The following is a 17,724-nucleotide window of genomic DNA, read 5'->3' as shown; positions in this document are numbered from 1 at the left end:
GGGCAGTCCAATTGTCTTTCAAAACGACGGTAGAACTCGTTCAGGTCGTTGGCCAGACGAGAGTCATTAGTGGAGCGGGGGGCTCTGGGCTTGAAGTTGGTAATCTGCCTGAGCCCTCTCCAGACAGAAGCAGAGTCGTTAGCAGAGAACTGGGGCTTCAGCCTCTCTGAGTACAGTCGTTTAGCCTCTCTCACCGCCTTGCTAAACCTGTTCTTCGACTCCTTGAATCTGTCCTTGTCCCCAGTCCTAAACGCGGCCTCTTTGTCCAGCCTCAGCCTTCTGAGTTTAGCTGTAAACCAGGGTTTGTCGTTGTTGTAACTTACCCTGGTGCGTGTTGGTATACAGCAGTCCTCACAGAAGCTGATGTATGATGTCACAGCCTCCGTGAGCTCATCCAGACTATTGGAGGCAGTCATGAACATATCCCAGTCAGTAGAGTCCAAGCACGCCCGCAGATCCTCCATAGCCTCACTGGTCCACTGTTTCAATGTACTCACTGCAGGCTGCCTGTATGCAGGAATCAGGTGGCGTGGTCTGAGTGACCCAGTGCTGCTCGGGGAACCGCATGGTATGCTTTACTGATTGAAGAGTAGCAGTGATCCAAAGTGTTCCCTTCTCTGGTAGGGCATTTGATGAGTTGTCTGTATTTGGGGAGTTCTTGAGGGAGATTGCCTTTGTTAAAGTCGCCTAGCACAATAACCAAGGAATCCGGATTTTCATGCTCTACGCACAATATCTGGTTGGCGAGCCCACGTTGAGCCTCGTTGGAGCTAGCCTGAGGGGGCATGTAGACGCCGACCAGAATGAATGAAGCAAACTCACGTGGCAAGTAAAAAGATTTACAGTTAATAAAAAATTATTCCAGATCAGGAGAACAGTGCTGCTGAATCATTGTCACATCTTCACACCAGCCACTGTTAATGTAAAAACAAATACCACCACCTTTCGTTTTGCCAGAGAGCACAGGGTCACGATCCGCTCTCAGCAGTTTGAAACCTGCTAGCTGTAAAGCAGAGTCTGGGATCAATTCACTGAGCCATGTCTTCATAAAGCACAAAACGGAAGATGAATGAAAGTCTCTGTTTTTCCACACCAGTAGCTGAAGTTCATCCAGTTTGTTGCTCAGTGAACGCACGTTGGAGAAAAACATCCCCGGTAACACTGTGCGTGGTGCACTGGTACACTGAGTCGTACCGGTGCACTGGTACACTGAGTCGTACCAGTGCACCGGCTCGTTTGCCTCTCCTACGGCGCTTCGCAGCTAGTACAAAGCCGAGGATGGCTTTGACTATAATTCCCACTAATTCTGCCTCTGGAAGCAGAAAAGTGGGAAATAAATCCACAGGAGTTGTAGTCCTGATGTTTAGAAGTACTTCTCTTGTTAGAGAACCCCGGAAATCTTCGCAGAACACTGACTTAAAAAAACGAGACAAAAAATAGCGTACTTAACGACCGAGGCAGCCTCCATCGGGGCCATCTTGGATCAGAGACAAGGTAAAATCAATGACTTTTAAATTAGGTTTTGCAATCAATGACTCCTTTAATAGAATAAAAACGACTGGACGAGTCGGGTAGCAAATTGGAAATGCAATACCACCTACAACTACCGGGGCCGTTGCCTCAAGCCGAGGGGCGAGAGGCGGCGGTCTGGGACAAGCTCTACGTAGACGGGTTCTGCTGTGATTCAACACCCTGTATTTTTGTATACCCTTGGACCTAGCTCCTGCCATTCCCACACATCTAGTAGTGTTGGGCATTCCGGCGCTTTTTCGTGAGTTGGCTTGTTTGACTCAGCTCACTGAAAAGTGCCGTCTCTTTTGGCTTCCAAGCAGCTCTTTAAAAAATACGTTTTTTAACTATGACTTTGACGATAGGTGGGAAACAATTCTAATTAAATTAGCTATTAAATGAAATCATACTCTACCTTAACCACAATGGCTGGGTTTCCCAGAACGCTCTTAGAACGCTCTTAAGAAGCTCTTAGCGTTAAGAGCTTCTTAACGAATCTGGGAAACCCGACCAATGTCTTTATGTTATGCAAAGGCGTAGCCACGCATTCTTTGGGGCGGTTGTGTTCTCCCTCCTAATTTTACACTTGTGTGATTTCGTTTGAATCCACCTCGCGCCGTTTTGCGTTGTCATAGTTACCAAACACTTTTTCATCAGTCAGTTGAGTGCAAAGAAAGTAACGTTAGTTAACTTGTTGGAGAGGAGGTAGAGTAATGGAGGATTTGAGGTTACCTAACAAGCGGACAAAACTGGACCAGCAGCCAAACATTCAGACAGTAAGTAACTTGATACCAAGCTAAATGTGTAACCAAACAAAACGAGTAGCCTCATAAAAGCATGAGTCGCTGTTTTACTGATAAAATGACGTGGTCACAATGCAGGTAGTCACTGTCTCAGAGAAATTACACTATTCCTTTAGATGTGAATTCTAATGGTCAATGTAGTCCTCAAAACTATGTTCTAAATGTGCACATTTTCATATATAAATATAGAATTGTAGGAAATGCATTTAACAAAAAAAAAATGATGGGAAAGGATATTCATTTGGACCCCCCCCCCCCCCCCCCATGTCTAAACCATGGTTACGCCCTTGATGTTATGGCTCTTTCCTGAGTTTCGACTACTCGTCTGACTGTGTGTGTGTGAGTTGGCTCGGCCACAGGAACAGAATGTGAGGCTGATCAGACAGTCAACACGAACGTGTGTGCGCCTTTGGGCCTATATCATTTTTTTTGCTCTTTGAATTAGTAAATTATTTTAAATACAATTAAAATAATTCATTATTTCATTAGTACATAATCATTTAATTTATAGTCTATATTAATCTATTAAAAATAGAGTCGGCTCTTCAGATATGCGAGCCAGCCCCCGATGTTCACCTACAAGAGCCTGCTCAGAGCCGGCCCATTCGCGAACAACCCATCACTAGAAGTTAGCTAGCTCAGAGTACAATTTACTGGGTTCAGCTTCTCCACACAGGGCTCTAGACTGCAACCAAATGGTTGCAGTTTGCGTGTTACTGACAATGATCGCTTCCAGGAAACTTCTTTTGAATGGCCCATTTTCCCCTAAATACATTTCAGAAATGTGTAAGAATGTCTGTACAAAAACGGACACATCTGCAACCGACGCGACACACCCCACAATTACCCTCTACCCTCTCGTGACATTCTGTATACAATATTGTAAACTTGCTGGAAATTAATAATTTTAGTGGTTAAAAGGAGTTAGGGAGGCTGGCAGCTAGAGGTTGTACCTGCCACAGTTGGTGCATAGGATGAGGAGAAGGATGGAGAGGAGAAAGAGGAGGAGGAGGGAGAAGATGGCCGTCTCTGGAGACAGGTTTGTCCATGTTGACCCTAAAACCTCTCTGACGAGCGCCATGGCAAAAAACCTTGGTTGGGAAGGTGGGGGTTTGGGAGGGGTCAGGGGAGGGTGAGAAAGATAAGAATGAAACTGATTACTGCCTCAAAGTCATTTAGACTATCACCTTGGCATGAAGTGCAGGGATAAGAGGAGTGGAGTACAGTGGAGTGGAAAGGACAGGAGATAAAAAGAGATTTTAAAAAGAGGGCAGAAGAAAAACCTTTTACCCAGTTGTTGGAGAAGGATTTTCTCTGACCAGTTCTTCTCCTACAAGGATGGGATCCCCATATCAGGGCTGACACACACAATGGCTTTTTAATATATATATTCAAACAAATGCACACTCACACACAAACTCACACGCAAACACACCCACACCCACATACAGTATGTATCCTGTACATATGTGTATACTGCATATACAGACACACTCAAATACAAAGTGTATACTATATATATATATACATATATACATGGAATATATTCACACATAAATACACACACTCAATAAACACATACATATGAACAGCCACACAACAGTCAGTAAAACAGGTTGTTTTGACCACACCTGAAAAGTCTCTGTACCTGTCATTGAACAGGTTTCCCAGGTAACCCAGATGTAGGAGATAATTAATTCATTGTACTTGCCAAAACACACTCACACACATACACACACAAAACTCACTGCATTCAAACACACTAAATGAAATGTTCTCACACATACTCTTTGCATTCCTGCACCCACGCACACAACTTTCTGTGCTAAGCCACAATCAAGAGTCTGTACTCACACAATCAACACATTGTATTCACACACACACTTATTGATACTCACTTCTTCCAGCTCAACACAGGTAAACTGAATTGCCCGTCAGTCTTGCAGGAACCTAAGAGTTCCGTGAATTAAAAGTCACCTCTTCCTCTTCGTATTGAAATAAATGGTCTGCTACCAATGGAAGTGGTTTAGTAGAAATAAGTTGAGAATAGACGTTGTTGGTTGTTAGGTTCACCACAAAACACTTTGATATCTCTTTCTCTCTCTATCTCTCCCTTTCTCTTTCACACACCCAGTTTGACAGAGAGAGCATGTTTACTCATTGACAGGTTTCAAGATACACACATACATTCACACACGCACACGCCTTCATTCCACAGGACAGAGTACATACATAAAACAGCTCAGGTATTTGCTTAAGTTACAGGAGCCAAACCCATGAATGAAGGTTTCAGATACCTCTACTGGATCTTTTCATTATAGGAATGTATTATGCACTATATACTGTCTGTATATTTGTTGAACTGGGGACAGTTGGGCCAGATAATCTTAAAGGCAGGGTAGGCAAGTTTTTCAAAGCAAGCTATTTTAGCTTCTGTTTGACACGATTCAAACCAAAGCCACTCCCACAAAATTTAGTGGAGGGGAAGAGTGCCCGCAGGTAGATAGGTAGGTAGACAGGTAGCCTGACCAATCACTTGTCAGGGTACCCCTTAATGATTGGTCATGTTTATTACAGTATTGCGACCCCAAAAATATCGGAATTATTTCATATTACCGTCAAATCTTTAGATATATTGGAGATTTAGTTTAATCTAATCTATGAATTATAAATAGGCCTACAATTAGTATGAATTAGTTTAAACCATTGGAGTACCAATTTTTTTTCTGAAATAAAACCGCACCTTGTACCCCAATTTTACAGTTTTCTTGTGGTTGTACGGCTTATATTTCGAAGCGGCGTATTCACCTTATTCCACGATGGGCGCGGCCATCCACAAATTCTCATTTGCGGTTTAGTTACTTTCCGCTTTATAATGGTACTAAAAGAGAATGTCTTAAACAGGCTCTGGTACTAATTTAAGGCTAATAGAGATGCCCAGCGTCAACTGCAGTTCGTGGCTGCCATAACAGCTGGAGAAAATGGAATCAGACACTGTATTATCATTGTTTTGACCATGGAAAGAAGAAGTCCAAGTGTTGTGGGCCGACATACTTTGCATCAACCTCCAACCAAAGTTGAGGATCTGCGTTCCTGGCTGGAGGCACTGAATTTAAGACCCACCGAAGTTTCCTTTTGTCTGCTCGTATCACTTGCAACATCAAGTGTGTAATAAGAGATAAACTAGAACATGCATTTCCTGCTGAAAATGCATTGGAATGCTGAAATCTGAAGAACATTTTTTTTAAATGGCTGAACATACAGAAATGAGAAAATACCCGCAAACTGAAAGCTGAAATTATTTTTTTGTATAATTCACACTAAAGAGGGAGTGTGGAAGCTGAACTGCATCATCTAACAAAGCTAAATGCTTAAATACAATGTGGGAGAATACGTTTGAACGTTGTGAAGCAATCGAAGAAATAGTTGAATTTCAAGAGGCAGTGTGGAAGCTGAACTGCATCAACAAAGCTAAATAACTTAAATAGCCTACAATGCGGGAGAAGCTGAAAGCTGAACTGTTAAACAGAAGAAGAAGGCTAGCTGGTCGTAACAAGATAGTTTTAACAGCTGAAATTATAGTTGGGATAATAATATCAGTAGATGTAGCCTATCATTGAGTGCGTTTACTCGTTTTTTTTAGTAGGATTCATTGTGTTGATTGAATGAAACATAAAGCAGTAGGGCCGATACAGGAAGACACAGCGACACTTTGTTGCATAAGGATGATGGTGCAAGTTTTGTCCGTGGAGCATACGATTCATAAAAAGAATCATGTAGACGTGTTTGAGTAATGGCATAACTAATTACACAAGTAAACGGAGTAATCGTATTATTGGCATAAACCGACAATGGCTACCGGGTTTCTCATGGTAAATTGAAGGCACTCAGTGGCGTAGAAGAACAAAACAGTAGGCTACCATTAGTAGGGAGCTAGAAAGCTGACAAAAGTATCTGCATTTGAAAAGGAAAGATCTGAAATATTTGTGTGTCGAATTTCATAAATCTGAAATATTTTGCTATTGAATATATAATATCTGAATTATTTGTATGCCGAATTTAACAAAACTGAATTATTTTGATCAAAAAATACACAATTCAGATTGCAGGAATTCAGATTCTTGAAATTCAGATTGCAGGAATTCAGATTCTTGAAATTCAAATTGCTGAAATTCAGATTGCAGAAATTCAGATTTTGTCTGAACTAGGCCAAAAGTGAAACAGCTTGTTTTCACAGGAAAAAGTAGACAATTTCAGAATGACCGAACTTTACCTCAGAACAAACTGAGTTGCTAGTTGGAGGAAGACCCAGATCACACATACGTATCTGGATTGGCACACATACGTCCCGATGTGTAGAAGATACGTCGGCAAGATCTAGTATGGAGATCGTTGGCATTTGATTGAAACTGACTTCCAGACAATGAGTGGACGATTAATCAAATCACACCCGACCGCACTACAGATATATCCTGTTAACCATAGATAACTCCTTATATCTACGCTGTTAAATACTATGTCCGATCTCTCAGACAGAAAATATTTCACTATCCATAACCAATCTGAAATGTCACTTAGCAAATGAACATAGCCTATAGGCTGAACATTGACTTTGAAAAATATGCTTGACCATCCAAAATTGGCTATTAGCAATACAGTAGCTAGCTAGCGTGACTTGACTCAACCTGGATTTTCTGTGTGTGTATTATAATTAAGAGACACAATTGAAGTTCATGATTTTATATCAGGCTGGATGTTGATGCCATCAAGCTCTTAAAAGAACTCCAACACAGAAAAGAGAACAACGGAACATAAATATATAGGCTATAGCTTTGCCAGTTGTTCCGCGTCTTCCATCGGTCTCCGACGCCCTCCGAGTCGACTCTGTCTCGACTCACTTGGTAACTGTAACTGCCGATTTTGGCAGAGTAGAAGACACAAGTTTTTACAAGTTTCATAAGCACTTGCTCCATACTCTTCCTCCAACGAGCAACTCTTAGCTTTTGTTCTGAGGTAAAATTTGGTCAGAGAATGTCTAGATTCGGTCGTTCTGAAATCGTCTACTTTTCCCTGTGAAAGCAAGCTGTTTCACCTTTGGCCTAGTTCAGACAAAATCTCGCAAAATGTCCACAATCTGAATTTCAGCAATCTGATTTCAAGAATCTGCATTCACGCAATCTGAATTTCAAGAATCTGAATTCACGCAATCTGAGTTTCAAGAATCTGAATTCACGCGATCTGAAATTTAGATTATTTTTTTTCTGGATCAAAATAATTCAGTTTTGTTAAATTCGGAATACAAATAATTCAGATATTAGGCCTATATATTCAAAAGTAAAATATTTAAGTTTTATGAAATTCGACAAACAAATATTTCAGATCTTTCACATTCAAATTCAGATACTTTTGTCAGCTTTCTAGCTCCATACATTAGCATAGTAGTTAGTAAAAGAGATATTAGCAGCATCTGCAGAATCAGTAGTTGTAGTAGGCTAGTGGCATAAGATATAGCAGTATCAGTAGTGGTAGTAGTTGTGTTGTGGTGCTCTTTGTCTTTTAATGAGACGACGAGTTGACTGAATAGCTTGTGTCTCCACTTATCAGCTAATACCAATCACCTGTGTTACTGTGTGGTTGCCACGGTGATGGTGCAGCTATGGCTGCTAACGCGCAGAGGGCAGAGTATAACAGAAATCTAGCTAGAATCCACACCTCAAACAAGTTAACCTAGACGCAAAACATATGTCCAATCCAAAAAATACGGATATTTTCCGAGACCCAAGACTCTGCCGAAACCAGATATGTCCTTTATATTTCTGTGCGGTCAGAAATACGACTCTACCGGCAGTTTCTAAATCTGGTTGTTTTTGCCTTTTCTGACGAATTTGTCACCCGATTTGCATTGGACTCTATGGGGCGAGAGTTGGACTTTGTCTCGCTTTCGTGGGGCTCTGAACAAATGTGTAAGTCTGTTGGATTCCAAAGACAACTGTCTACGACCAGCACAAAATTAGCTATATTGATCCAAAAACGAAGAATGAAGAGCGAAAATTGTGACAATGCTGGCAAACTAGAAAAAAAATTTCAACGACATCAGAAGCTCCCCTCCACTCTAAGCGTTTCAGTCTGCACCCTAGCCTTTCACGTACACACCCATGTAAATCTCAGAAACGGTTTGAAAAAGTCCTCAAACATAATCAGTGATATTGAAAAAGTTGAATAGATATCAAAAAGCTGTAGTTTTTTTTATAGTTTAGGGTTTGTCAACATTTTCAAGTTTAATTGGTGGCTGTAGCTGAAGGATTGAGGAAGAAGAAGGATTTGAAAGTTGAAGAAGTTTAAGAGGATTGAGAGGATTTGAGAAAAAAATCAATTGGAAAACCATGTTAAAAAAAATATGAATATTGATTTATATATTGATTTATATGAATTTTTTTGATTGCGCAACGGTTTTAATAGCTGAAGATTTGAAGGCGCTGAAAGGTTTCGCGGAAAAAATAGAAGAAGAAGAAGAAGAAGCTTAACTAGAAAATGCATTTCCTGCTGAAAATGCGTTGGAATGCTGAAATCAGATATATATATTTTTTTTATGGCTGAAAATACAGAAATGAAAAAATACCTGCAAGCTAAAATTAATAAAAGAAATGTGTGAGTCACACTAAAGAGGCAGTGTGGGAGCTGAACTGCATCATCTAACAAAGCTAAGTGCTTTAATACAATGCGGGAGAATACGTTTGAACGTTGTGAAGCAATCGAAGAAATAGTTGAATTTCAAGAGGCAGTGTGGAAGCTGAACTGCATCATCTAACAAAGCTAAGAGCTTAAATAGCCTACAATGCGGGAGAAGCTGAAAGTTGAACTGTTAAACAGAAGAAGTAGGCTAGCTAGTTGTAAAAAGAATATTATAGTTTTAACAGCTGAAATTAGTTGGGATAGTAATATCAGTAGCAGATGTAGCCTATCATTCAGTGCGTTTACTCGGCTTTCTTAGTAGGATTCAATGTATTGATTGAATGAAACAAACAACCAAAGCCTGTTTAAGGAGAGCATGCCCACTCCCTATCAAGCCCCATTGTACCGAATTTTGCTGCAGTTCCACCAGAGTTCCACTAGGAGTGATCGCGGTCGAGTGCAAAATGAATGGGAGTCTATGGAGCTAAACGGCTACATTTGTCTCTTTCGCCTGATTGTCGTTGATAAATCTCAGATTTGATTGTAGTTTTTGCACTTCAACATGGATTACAGGTCAAAAGTTGAATGAACGAGAACTTATGTCTTTTCGATTTCTTACAGGGTAAGTCGTTGTTGCCCATAACACGCTAGCATTCTGCTAACGAATGCTGATTGGTTAGTGAAGGACTGACTACGACCAGAGATCCCGCTTGATGGCATCCGAAGCAGAACCAGAATGTCAGAGCATTAGCAACATTAGCAACCCAAAACTCTTTCTAGCATGTGTATTGACAGGGAGAGCCTAACCTGTCAGCTGTGTTGTCGATGCCTTGAGAGAAAAGTGGAAGTAACCAGAACTTGCCGTCTAGCAGTAGCTCTAGTCGTACGATGTGTATGTCTTGTGTCTCCACTAATCAGCTAATACCAATCACCTGTGTTAGTGGCGCGTGTTTGTGTGGTTGCCATGGTAATGGTGCAGCTATGATTGCTAATGTTCTGAGCAGTGTTACCAGGTCCACGGTTTTCCCGCGGAATTGGGCTACTTTTGAAGTGTACACACCCATGTAAATCTCAGAAACGGTTTGAAAAAGTAATGAAACATAATCAGTGATATTGAAAATAGTTGAATAGATATCAAAAAGCTTAATTATTTAAAAATAGTTTAGGGTTTTGTCAACATTTTAACGTTTAAATGGTGGCTCTAGCTGAAAGATTGAGGAAGAAGGATTTGAAGTTGAAGGTTTAAGAAGTTTGAGAGGATTTGAAAGGAATTTTGAATATTGATTTATATTAATTCAAGCATAAGAGGTACAAAGCTGAAAATTCATATTGTTTTTGTTAGTATTCTTCTTATTAGGGTTCCTCCGGTAGGAGGAAACCTATTGTTTTTGTTATTATTATTAGGGTTCCTCCGGTAGGAGGAAACCTATTGTTTTTGTTATTATTATTATTATTAGGGTTCCTCCGGTAGGAGGAAACCTATTGTTTTTGTTAGTATCCTTATTATTCTTATTATTATTATATTTCTCCGTTAAATGGCCCAATAGCTCAAGTCCTGGACCAGATTTTTTCCAATTTGGCCCAATGATACAACAGGTCACTCATTACTCCCAGACGGCTAGTGGCCCATGTGCGCCCATAGATGGCGCTATAAAACACGCCCAAAGTCTATGTGATTTCCCCAGCGCCCCATTACTCCAAAATGCCTGAAGATTAGTATACATGCCTTATTTCTCATGGGGAACAAAAAAGCCTCAAGAACCCATAAGGTCGCCATGATAGATTTTGCTGTACTGTCCAAATTTGGTACAACCTTCAAAACCCTTCTACTCATAAACCATAGACCTAATCGACTTGAAATTAGTTACAGATGTGTAGAATACATGTCTTTACATAGGGTGACATGGAATAAGAAATGCAATACAAAATGGCTGAAAGAAGTGTATTTATGTAAATGTCCAAATTGCCTCAATATTTCTTTTGTTAATAAATCAAATATAATTTTGACTGATTGTTTTTCAAACCTAATAGGGTTCAAGACGACATCAATCTCTAGTACCATAAACAATTTCACCTTGGTATGTCAATATATGATTGAATTCAATTGAATTGCTCCACAGAGTGCGCGCTCCAAATTCTCACAGACTCATCCTGCCCCTTGACACTAGGGTGACCACCTGTCCCGCTTTGCGTTGTGTCGCACAGCATTTTCACCCCTTGTTCCGCACGATAAATGCACAAAATGCTGTGCTATACAGCGCAAAGAGGAACAGGTGGTCAACCTACTGACACGCGCGAGCTTTGCGAGACGCACACACATCCTTTCTGGAAATGGTGTGCTGACCAAGCCCCACCCTCACCCTCATTTCGCTTCCAATCGCAGCTCGCCGTTACGAATATAAATTATTTTTCGGCGGCCATTGTTGTTTTCAACTGGAATCACCTGAAAGCCACGTTCGCTAAGTCCTATTTTTACACATTTTAACCTAGAATCAATGATTGGGTTCGTGAAAGTACACTACTCTTGAATTATGGTGAAGGTTTGAGCACTTTGAGACCTTTAGATTGTGAGTTTGAAGTGACGGAATACCGAACTCGAAAAGTAGCTAGCTTTTTCCCTCTGTGTAATTACTGAATCATGTAGCATCTCGGCAAATTCATCAAAAAGGTAGAGGAGCTTTTAGGAGAACAAGCAATTCCCCACAGACCTGTCGGCTCAGAATTTTGTTTTGGGTTGAGAAAGTCTTTGTAATAAGCCTATGCGCCAGGGAGACCGCATAGGCTTAGGCGGCAGCCATGTTTTGGTCGCGTCATGTTCTTAAGTTCACCATTTTACAGTTCGGTCGACACCAAAAATGTGTTTGTTACCAAACCTCGAGGAGGGAAGCCTTTAGGAGATGTAGGAATTGTGCTTGTAGCCAGATGCTCCGATTATTTTTGTGATCTGTGGAAAACTTGCAAGTGGAGTGAGACTGCGTCCCGGGGTACATTGTTTTGACAAAGCCTCAGTGACAGACTCGGCTCGCTCACTCACTGGCGGTAAACAATATCTTAATTCACTAAATTCTAGTCCTAAAACGTCAGGGAGGGCTGCTTTTTGTAGACTTGAGTCTACTGAAGATAGCCAGTATATAGGATCCATCAAAACAAGCCTATTTCATTTGTCATTTTCCTGAGAAAGCGACCTACGTTAGCCAGGCTAGTTTCACTCGGTCAGCCTATTGAAAGGTCTCTGACAGTCAGAATCACTGTTTACAGGCAAAGGGGGAGTTGGTCTTTGGTCAGATGTGTATTTTGACCAGTTTAGAGCTAAATACTCTTGCCAGAGCCTGGAATCGAGCCAAATGTTTGGAGTGACTTTGCATGGCCGGGTCTCCATCAGTTCAACACATTTGGATTTAAGTTCAAGTAATGCCATTGCATTTCACAGTCAAAACTGTAGTTTATGTCAAGTGTCGATGTAAAAAGCTTCATTTTTCACAACTGACATGTATCTTTTCTTCATTTTTACAGGTCTGGAGGGTCATGCAGAGGCCTGCTCAACAGAGTTCAACAGAGGATGCTGAGAGAAAAACAGATCCCTTGCTTGACTACCCCCCTCTAGCTGAACAGAATCAGGACAGCTTCTCTTCAGCCCTGACCCCAGGACAGCTTCATCCAGCTGGCCTGCAGGCCCTGCTTGCCCCTGCCTGCAGGCCCTGCTTGCCCCTGCCTGCAGGCCCTGCTTGCCCCTGCCTGCAGGCCCTGCTTGCCCCTGCCTGCAGGCCCTGATTGCCCCTGCCTGCAGGCCCTGCTTGCCACTGCCTGCAGGCCCTGCTTGCCCCTGCCTGCAGGCCCTGCTTGCCCCTGCCTGCAGGCCCTGCTTGCCCCTCCAGAGACAGACAGTCACCCCACAGACACAGTAGCTCTGCAGGCTGCTTTTTTGAGGATATTGATGAAAAAGGACAAACCAGCATTTTTTACTTTGATGAAAGTCTACATTTTTTTATCCTTTCCATTTCCCAGCATGCCAAGCTGCTGACTTTTAGTGTCTTAAGTAATGAAACCAGTTCAAGTTATATACTTTTGACCTGAATCCAATGATTAGTCATCTGAATAAAAACTCCTCAACAGAAGTACTGCTTCTTGGATGATTTGTGCTCCACATCAGTACATCTCACACATTTGCCTTTGTTTCCATGGGATTCATGGAATTGCTAGTTTTTGCTCCACCATTGTGTAATACAAAATATAATTTAGGACAGCAATTCCTTTTTTGTGTTATCCTTTCGCATTAAACACATTTAGACAATGTACTTAAACTCAACGGATTGTTGTCATTTTACCATACTGTTCATATGAACAGACATCAGTGTTTGGGAAGATTACTGTATATTTCCACTTTTGATCTATATTTCCATCGTAAATTTGGTCTTTAATTTCAATTGGAAGGGGTATTAAAAGGTCTTAAAAAGTCTTAAATGTAACTTGTTTACACCTGTAGACACCCTGTGAAGCCCCCACCCCCCACTCCAGAGACAGTTGTTGAAAGAGAGGCGCAGACATTAAGTTAAACATAGTTATGCCTTAAGAGTAGAAACAAAAATAGAGACTAAATGTGTATATGGATGTTGAAACTCAGTTCTCTGAGTTGGTGCATGTCAGTTTAGGCAAAGGTTGTCTTTTAAACCTCTAGGTTAAAAATAATTCAGATTCGATTGGAACTCTCTCTTTTATAAATGTATAGTTGGATTTTACATTTAACAGCCATTGAATTCATTAAACAAGTTGTTTAACTCAAACAACCATAACACAGTATATATGGTATACAAAGCTGCAGTCAGATTTGGCGAAATTGTTAGCTTCGATGTTATCTTGACATATACATGGGGTCTTGATGATGATGCGCACGCAGCTTCAAGGCAGAAAGACGCCTGCCATTTCAGGAGACGCCGAGACCTTAGCGCATCACTAGCATCTCGTCATATCACGCAGTCGGAGCACACAGAGCCATAGAAAAAGAGTTGCGACACGCTTTGATCTCGCCGACACGTGATCACGTGGTTCATGTAGCTCGCTGTAGTTCCAAAAAGCCCCACTGCTGTCAACTTTTTTGAATGGTTTTCAATGGAGCTGGCCAACGGAAGTCGCTTTTTTAGGCAAATGACAAATGAAACAGGCTCGGTTGAAGAAATCTGGTATTCTGGCTATCTTCAGCTGACTCGTATCTACATAAGGCAGTCCTCCCTGACGTTTTTGGTGTAAAATAGAGTGAACTACAACATTGTGAACACTCACTGCCAGTGAAACGCAGGAAAAAAGCTAGAGCTTTTTTGTCACGTGGTTCCGGTAGCTCGCTGTGGTAAAAAAACAACAACACTGCTGTCAACCTGTGTGAATGGTTTTCGGCGGGACAGACAGCAGCACCATCTCGATTCACGGATATTTTCGGTATATTAACACAATGTCAATTGGTTACTGGTGTGTTGTATCATGTATGTATGCTACTTTATTAACATGTATGTATAACATTAACTTAAAGTACATAACGCAATATTGTGAAGCAGAGCTAGAAATGGCTATGCTAGCAGTAGCCTATATTGTTCCACTTAACGTTTAACCTTAGACTGTTTTTTTTCTTCTTCATCAGCCCACTTACAATTTACCACATTAACAACACTTATGTTTGTAGTACTTGATGCAAGTTGAATCTAACCATGATCACCAGCAACTGTTCAATAGAAAAAAATAGAATAGAATTTACAAGGCAACCAACTGCAATTCAATAAAACATTTTATTGTACAATATGTCCAGTGTTCTTCCACTCCTTTTGTTTGTAGTGAGCAGGTGATCTAAATGTCTGCTTTTCACAAACCCTAGACCGCAGTAGTAGATGCATCTAGTTGAGCTAACTAGCTAGCTATTGAGTGGACCTGAAATTCCTGCCGAGCGTTGCTAGACAATATGGGACCCAAGGCTTTAATCTGCAATTCATTGTTGCTAGCTCTAATCAGATGTACTGTAGGCTAATAAGAGCAGATTCTGTAAACTCTGTATGCCAAAGAACACCAATAACTAGGAACTAATTTGACAGACTATAAACCAACGATCTTCTGGTTATGATACACGTGCTCTCTAGCTAGCTACAGTAAAAGTGTTGCTTAGCTCTAGATACTAGACCCATAGTCTAGCGCAAACTGCATTTAGAATCTAACAAGCTATAATCTTACGATACATTTTCTCTACAGCAGGCTATATGAAATACTACTAATAACAAAAGATATGTGGTGGATGAAATATGAAAAAATTCATGATTTTCATCAATTTACTAGCTAACTTACTTCGGAGACACTGAAAATGAATGGGGTTCAACGGTGGAAAATACAATGTTTGGAACCATAGGTCGCGTGGGACACGCTTTACTTCCGCAATCCTCGATAACAATGGGAGTCTATGGAAGTGTCGCAAATCTCTTTTTCTATGGCTCTGGGAGCACAGCTAGATCATCAGCGTCAGCGCTCTTGGGTACCCAGCATGCATGGGGGCTATACGTCCACTGCAAAGGACGTATAGCCCCTATACGTCCACTGTAGGTTAGTGCATGACATGTGCACCAGCAAATACTATTTCAAAATAAATTCCTGCATTAAAATAATGTATCATGAGTTTGTATGATTTGGTCATGTATTATCACACTAGCATTTAATTATCACGTCAAACAATTACACTGCACTAAACTGTAAGTGTAAATGTAAAGTGAAAATAACAAAACCAGTCAGTATGATGACTTGAGCGAATATCATTCATTCACGTCTTACAAAAACAGCGGCCACGCGAAAGGGAATAAGGAAACTGTTTCCTCTACTAAAAAATACAATGCGGGTCACGTGAAAAAAGGATCCAAAGACTCGTAGAAAGACCGAGTCGGGGAAGGAACTAATCATTCGTTTCCTCTAGCTACAGAGCCTATGCAGGTCACGTGAAAAATGATCCAAAGACTCGTAGAAAGACCGAGTCGGGAAAGGAACGAATCGTTCGTTTCCTCTTGCTACAGCCTATACAGGTCACGTGAAAAATTATCCAAAGACTCGTAGAAAGACCGAGTCGGGAAAGGAACGAATCGTTCGTTTCCTCTAGCTACAGAGCCTATGCAGGTCACGTGAAAAATGATCCAAAGACTCGTAGAAAGACCTAGTCGGGAAATGAACGAATCACTCGTTGAGAGGACTCGTTACTCCCGAGTCCTTATAAGGATTCGTTCAAAATGAACGAATCGTTCACGAACGAAACATCACTACATCTTTGAGAAATTCTGGTAGGGATGGGCGAACGATGCCTTGTGAAGCTTTGGTGGTTTCTTCCGGATTGTGCCGGCCCAAAGAGCCGAACTATCGGCGCATTGAAAATGAACAGCGTCATCTAGCAGCCGCTTAAACTGGCTGAATGAGGCGTAGTGGTTGTCTCCGACGGTAGACTACCCTACGTTATTCAATATTTAATTAAGGCTACATGTGTTCATTTTGATCTGATATTAGTTCTCACACATTAAAATGTTGTGATACATCCGTAGGCCTTTAGAATTATGTCATTTTCTCACAGTAAAAGTTAATGAACGTCGTACGAGGGTCCCTGCATTGAGGCGCGAACTCAGGATTCCAGATTCGCATTAACAATATGTTGGCGTACAATGCTTTAACCAACTACACCACCGAAAAAATCATTACTTTTTGTTGCGGGTGGAAGGAGTTTATACGATATGGTCTTTATATCAATTAAACTAGATAACACCGATTTTTTCTTAACATTTGTGATATGTAGGTCTATTGTGAACTGGGGGAACTTTATTTTTACAAATTATTATTACTGTTGACAATGTTGACGAATCATCAACATTTGTTTTCTGGGCACTGTATAGACCTACCTAGTCCTATCATGTTACGTTTCATTTCAATAAAATAACACAACACAAATGCACGGATTTATAATTATTACTATACGGATTTGGCTAAATAATAATGACTGATGGAAGAAACTCTAGCGATGCCTGGTGCTGCTTCTCTGACAATGTGAGATTTGTCTTTAACAAGAAGCGGTGGCTTCGTTCCTTCCATGGCTCTGGTTCAGAAGAGCGGCAAAACTTCGAACCAGTTCGTGACGTTTGAAGCATTGAACGTCATCTGTCACGTGGTTTCGAAATTTGATACAAGCTCCAAAACACTTTTTCAAAACTGTGCGTATTGGTTTTGCGACACAAGCATCGATGCGTCAGTGCCATACGTCCCATCCCTAAATTCTGGAAGCAGTGTTGCGAGCATTGTGTTTTGATTGTGGGAGTCAAATTTTGGTCGATGTCTGAACTTCATGCGTCCGCTACAGCATTTCTGCTTTGACTTGAGTTGTGCTGGGAGGGAGGTAAACGGCATGGATTGGGGGATAGTGTGCGGGCAGGTGTGTTTTTTTATAGGTTGAAATAGAATGAGAAATGTACTACAAAATGTCTGAAAGGGGTGTATTTATGTCCACATTGCTTCAATATCTCTGTGTCAATAAATCAAATATCATTTTGACTGATTGTTTTCAAACCTTATTGGGTTCAAGATGACATCACTCTGAAGTACCATCAACAATTTCACGTTGGCATGTCAAAATATGATTGAATTTGAGTAGTTTAAACTTTGGCTGAATCCAACAACTCTTACCACGGAAGAAACTGCTTACTTTTTTATAGAGTAACTGAACTTAATGTTATTCAACACTAAG

The 17,724-nt window shown here is 40.9% G+C and overlaps 1 protein-coding gene across 3 annotated transcripts in view; it reads right to left on the bottom strand.

Annotated features, from left to right (window-relative positions):
• Positions 1-4,538, bottom strand: part of si:ch73-204p21.2 — a 34,083-nt gene extending 29,545 nt beyond the window's left edge. Inside the window, exons 1-3 of one of the 3 annotated variants that reach the window (XM_047031592.1) lie at positions 4,211-4,538; positions 3,603-3,670; positions 3,266-3,403 (exon numbers count right to left, since the gene is read on the bottom strand). In XM_047031592.1, the coding sequence (XP_046887548.1) occupies positions 3,266-3,393 (128 nt within the window). In that variant the 5' untranslated portion in view covers positions 3,394-3,403; positions 3,603-3,670; positions 4,211-4,538. The remainder of the gene's footprint in view (positions 1-3,265; positions 3,404-3,602; positions 3,671-4,210) is intronic. The other 2 variants (XM_047031593.1, XM_047031594.1) reach the window with 2 other exon arrangements.
• Between the last annotated feature and the right edge of the window lie 13,186 nt (positions 4,539-17,724).

This window comes from Hypomesus transpacificus, chromosome 12 (assembly GCF_021917145.1).
Source record: "Hypomesus transpacificus isolate Combined female chromosome 12, fHypTra1, whole genome shotgun sequence".
Classification (NCBI taxonomy): domain Eukaryota; kingdom Metazoa; phylum Chordata; class Actinopteri; order Osmeriformes; family Osmeridae; genus Hypomesus; species Hypomesus transpacificus.
The sequence above is the reverse complement of the archived record's forward strand: the minus strand, read 5'-3'. Positions and strand labels throughout refer to the sequence as shown.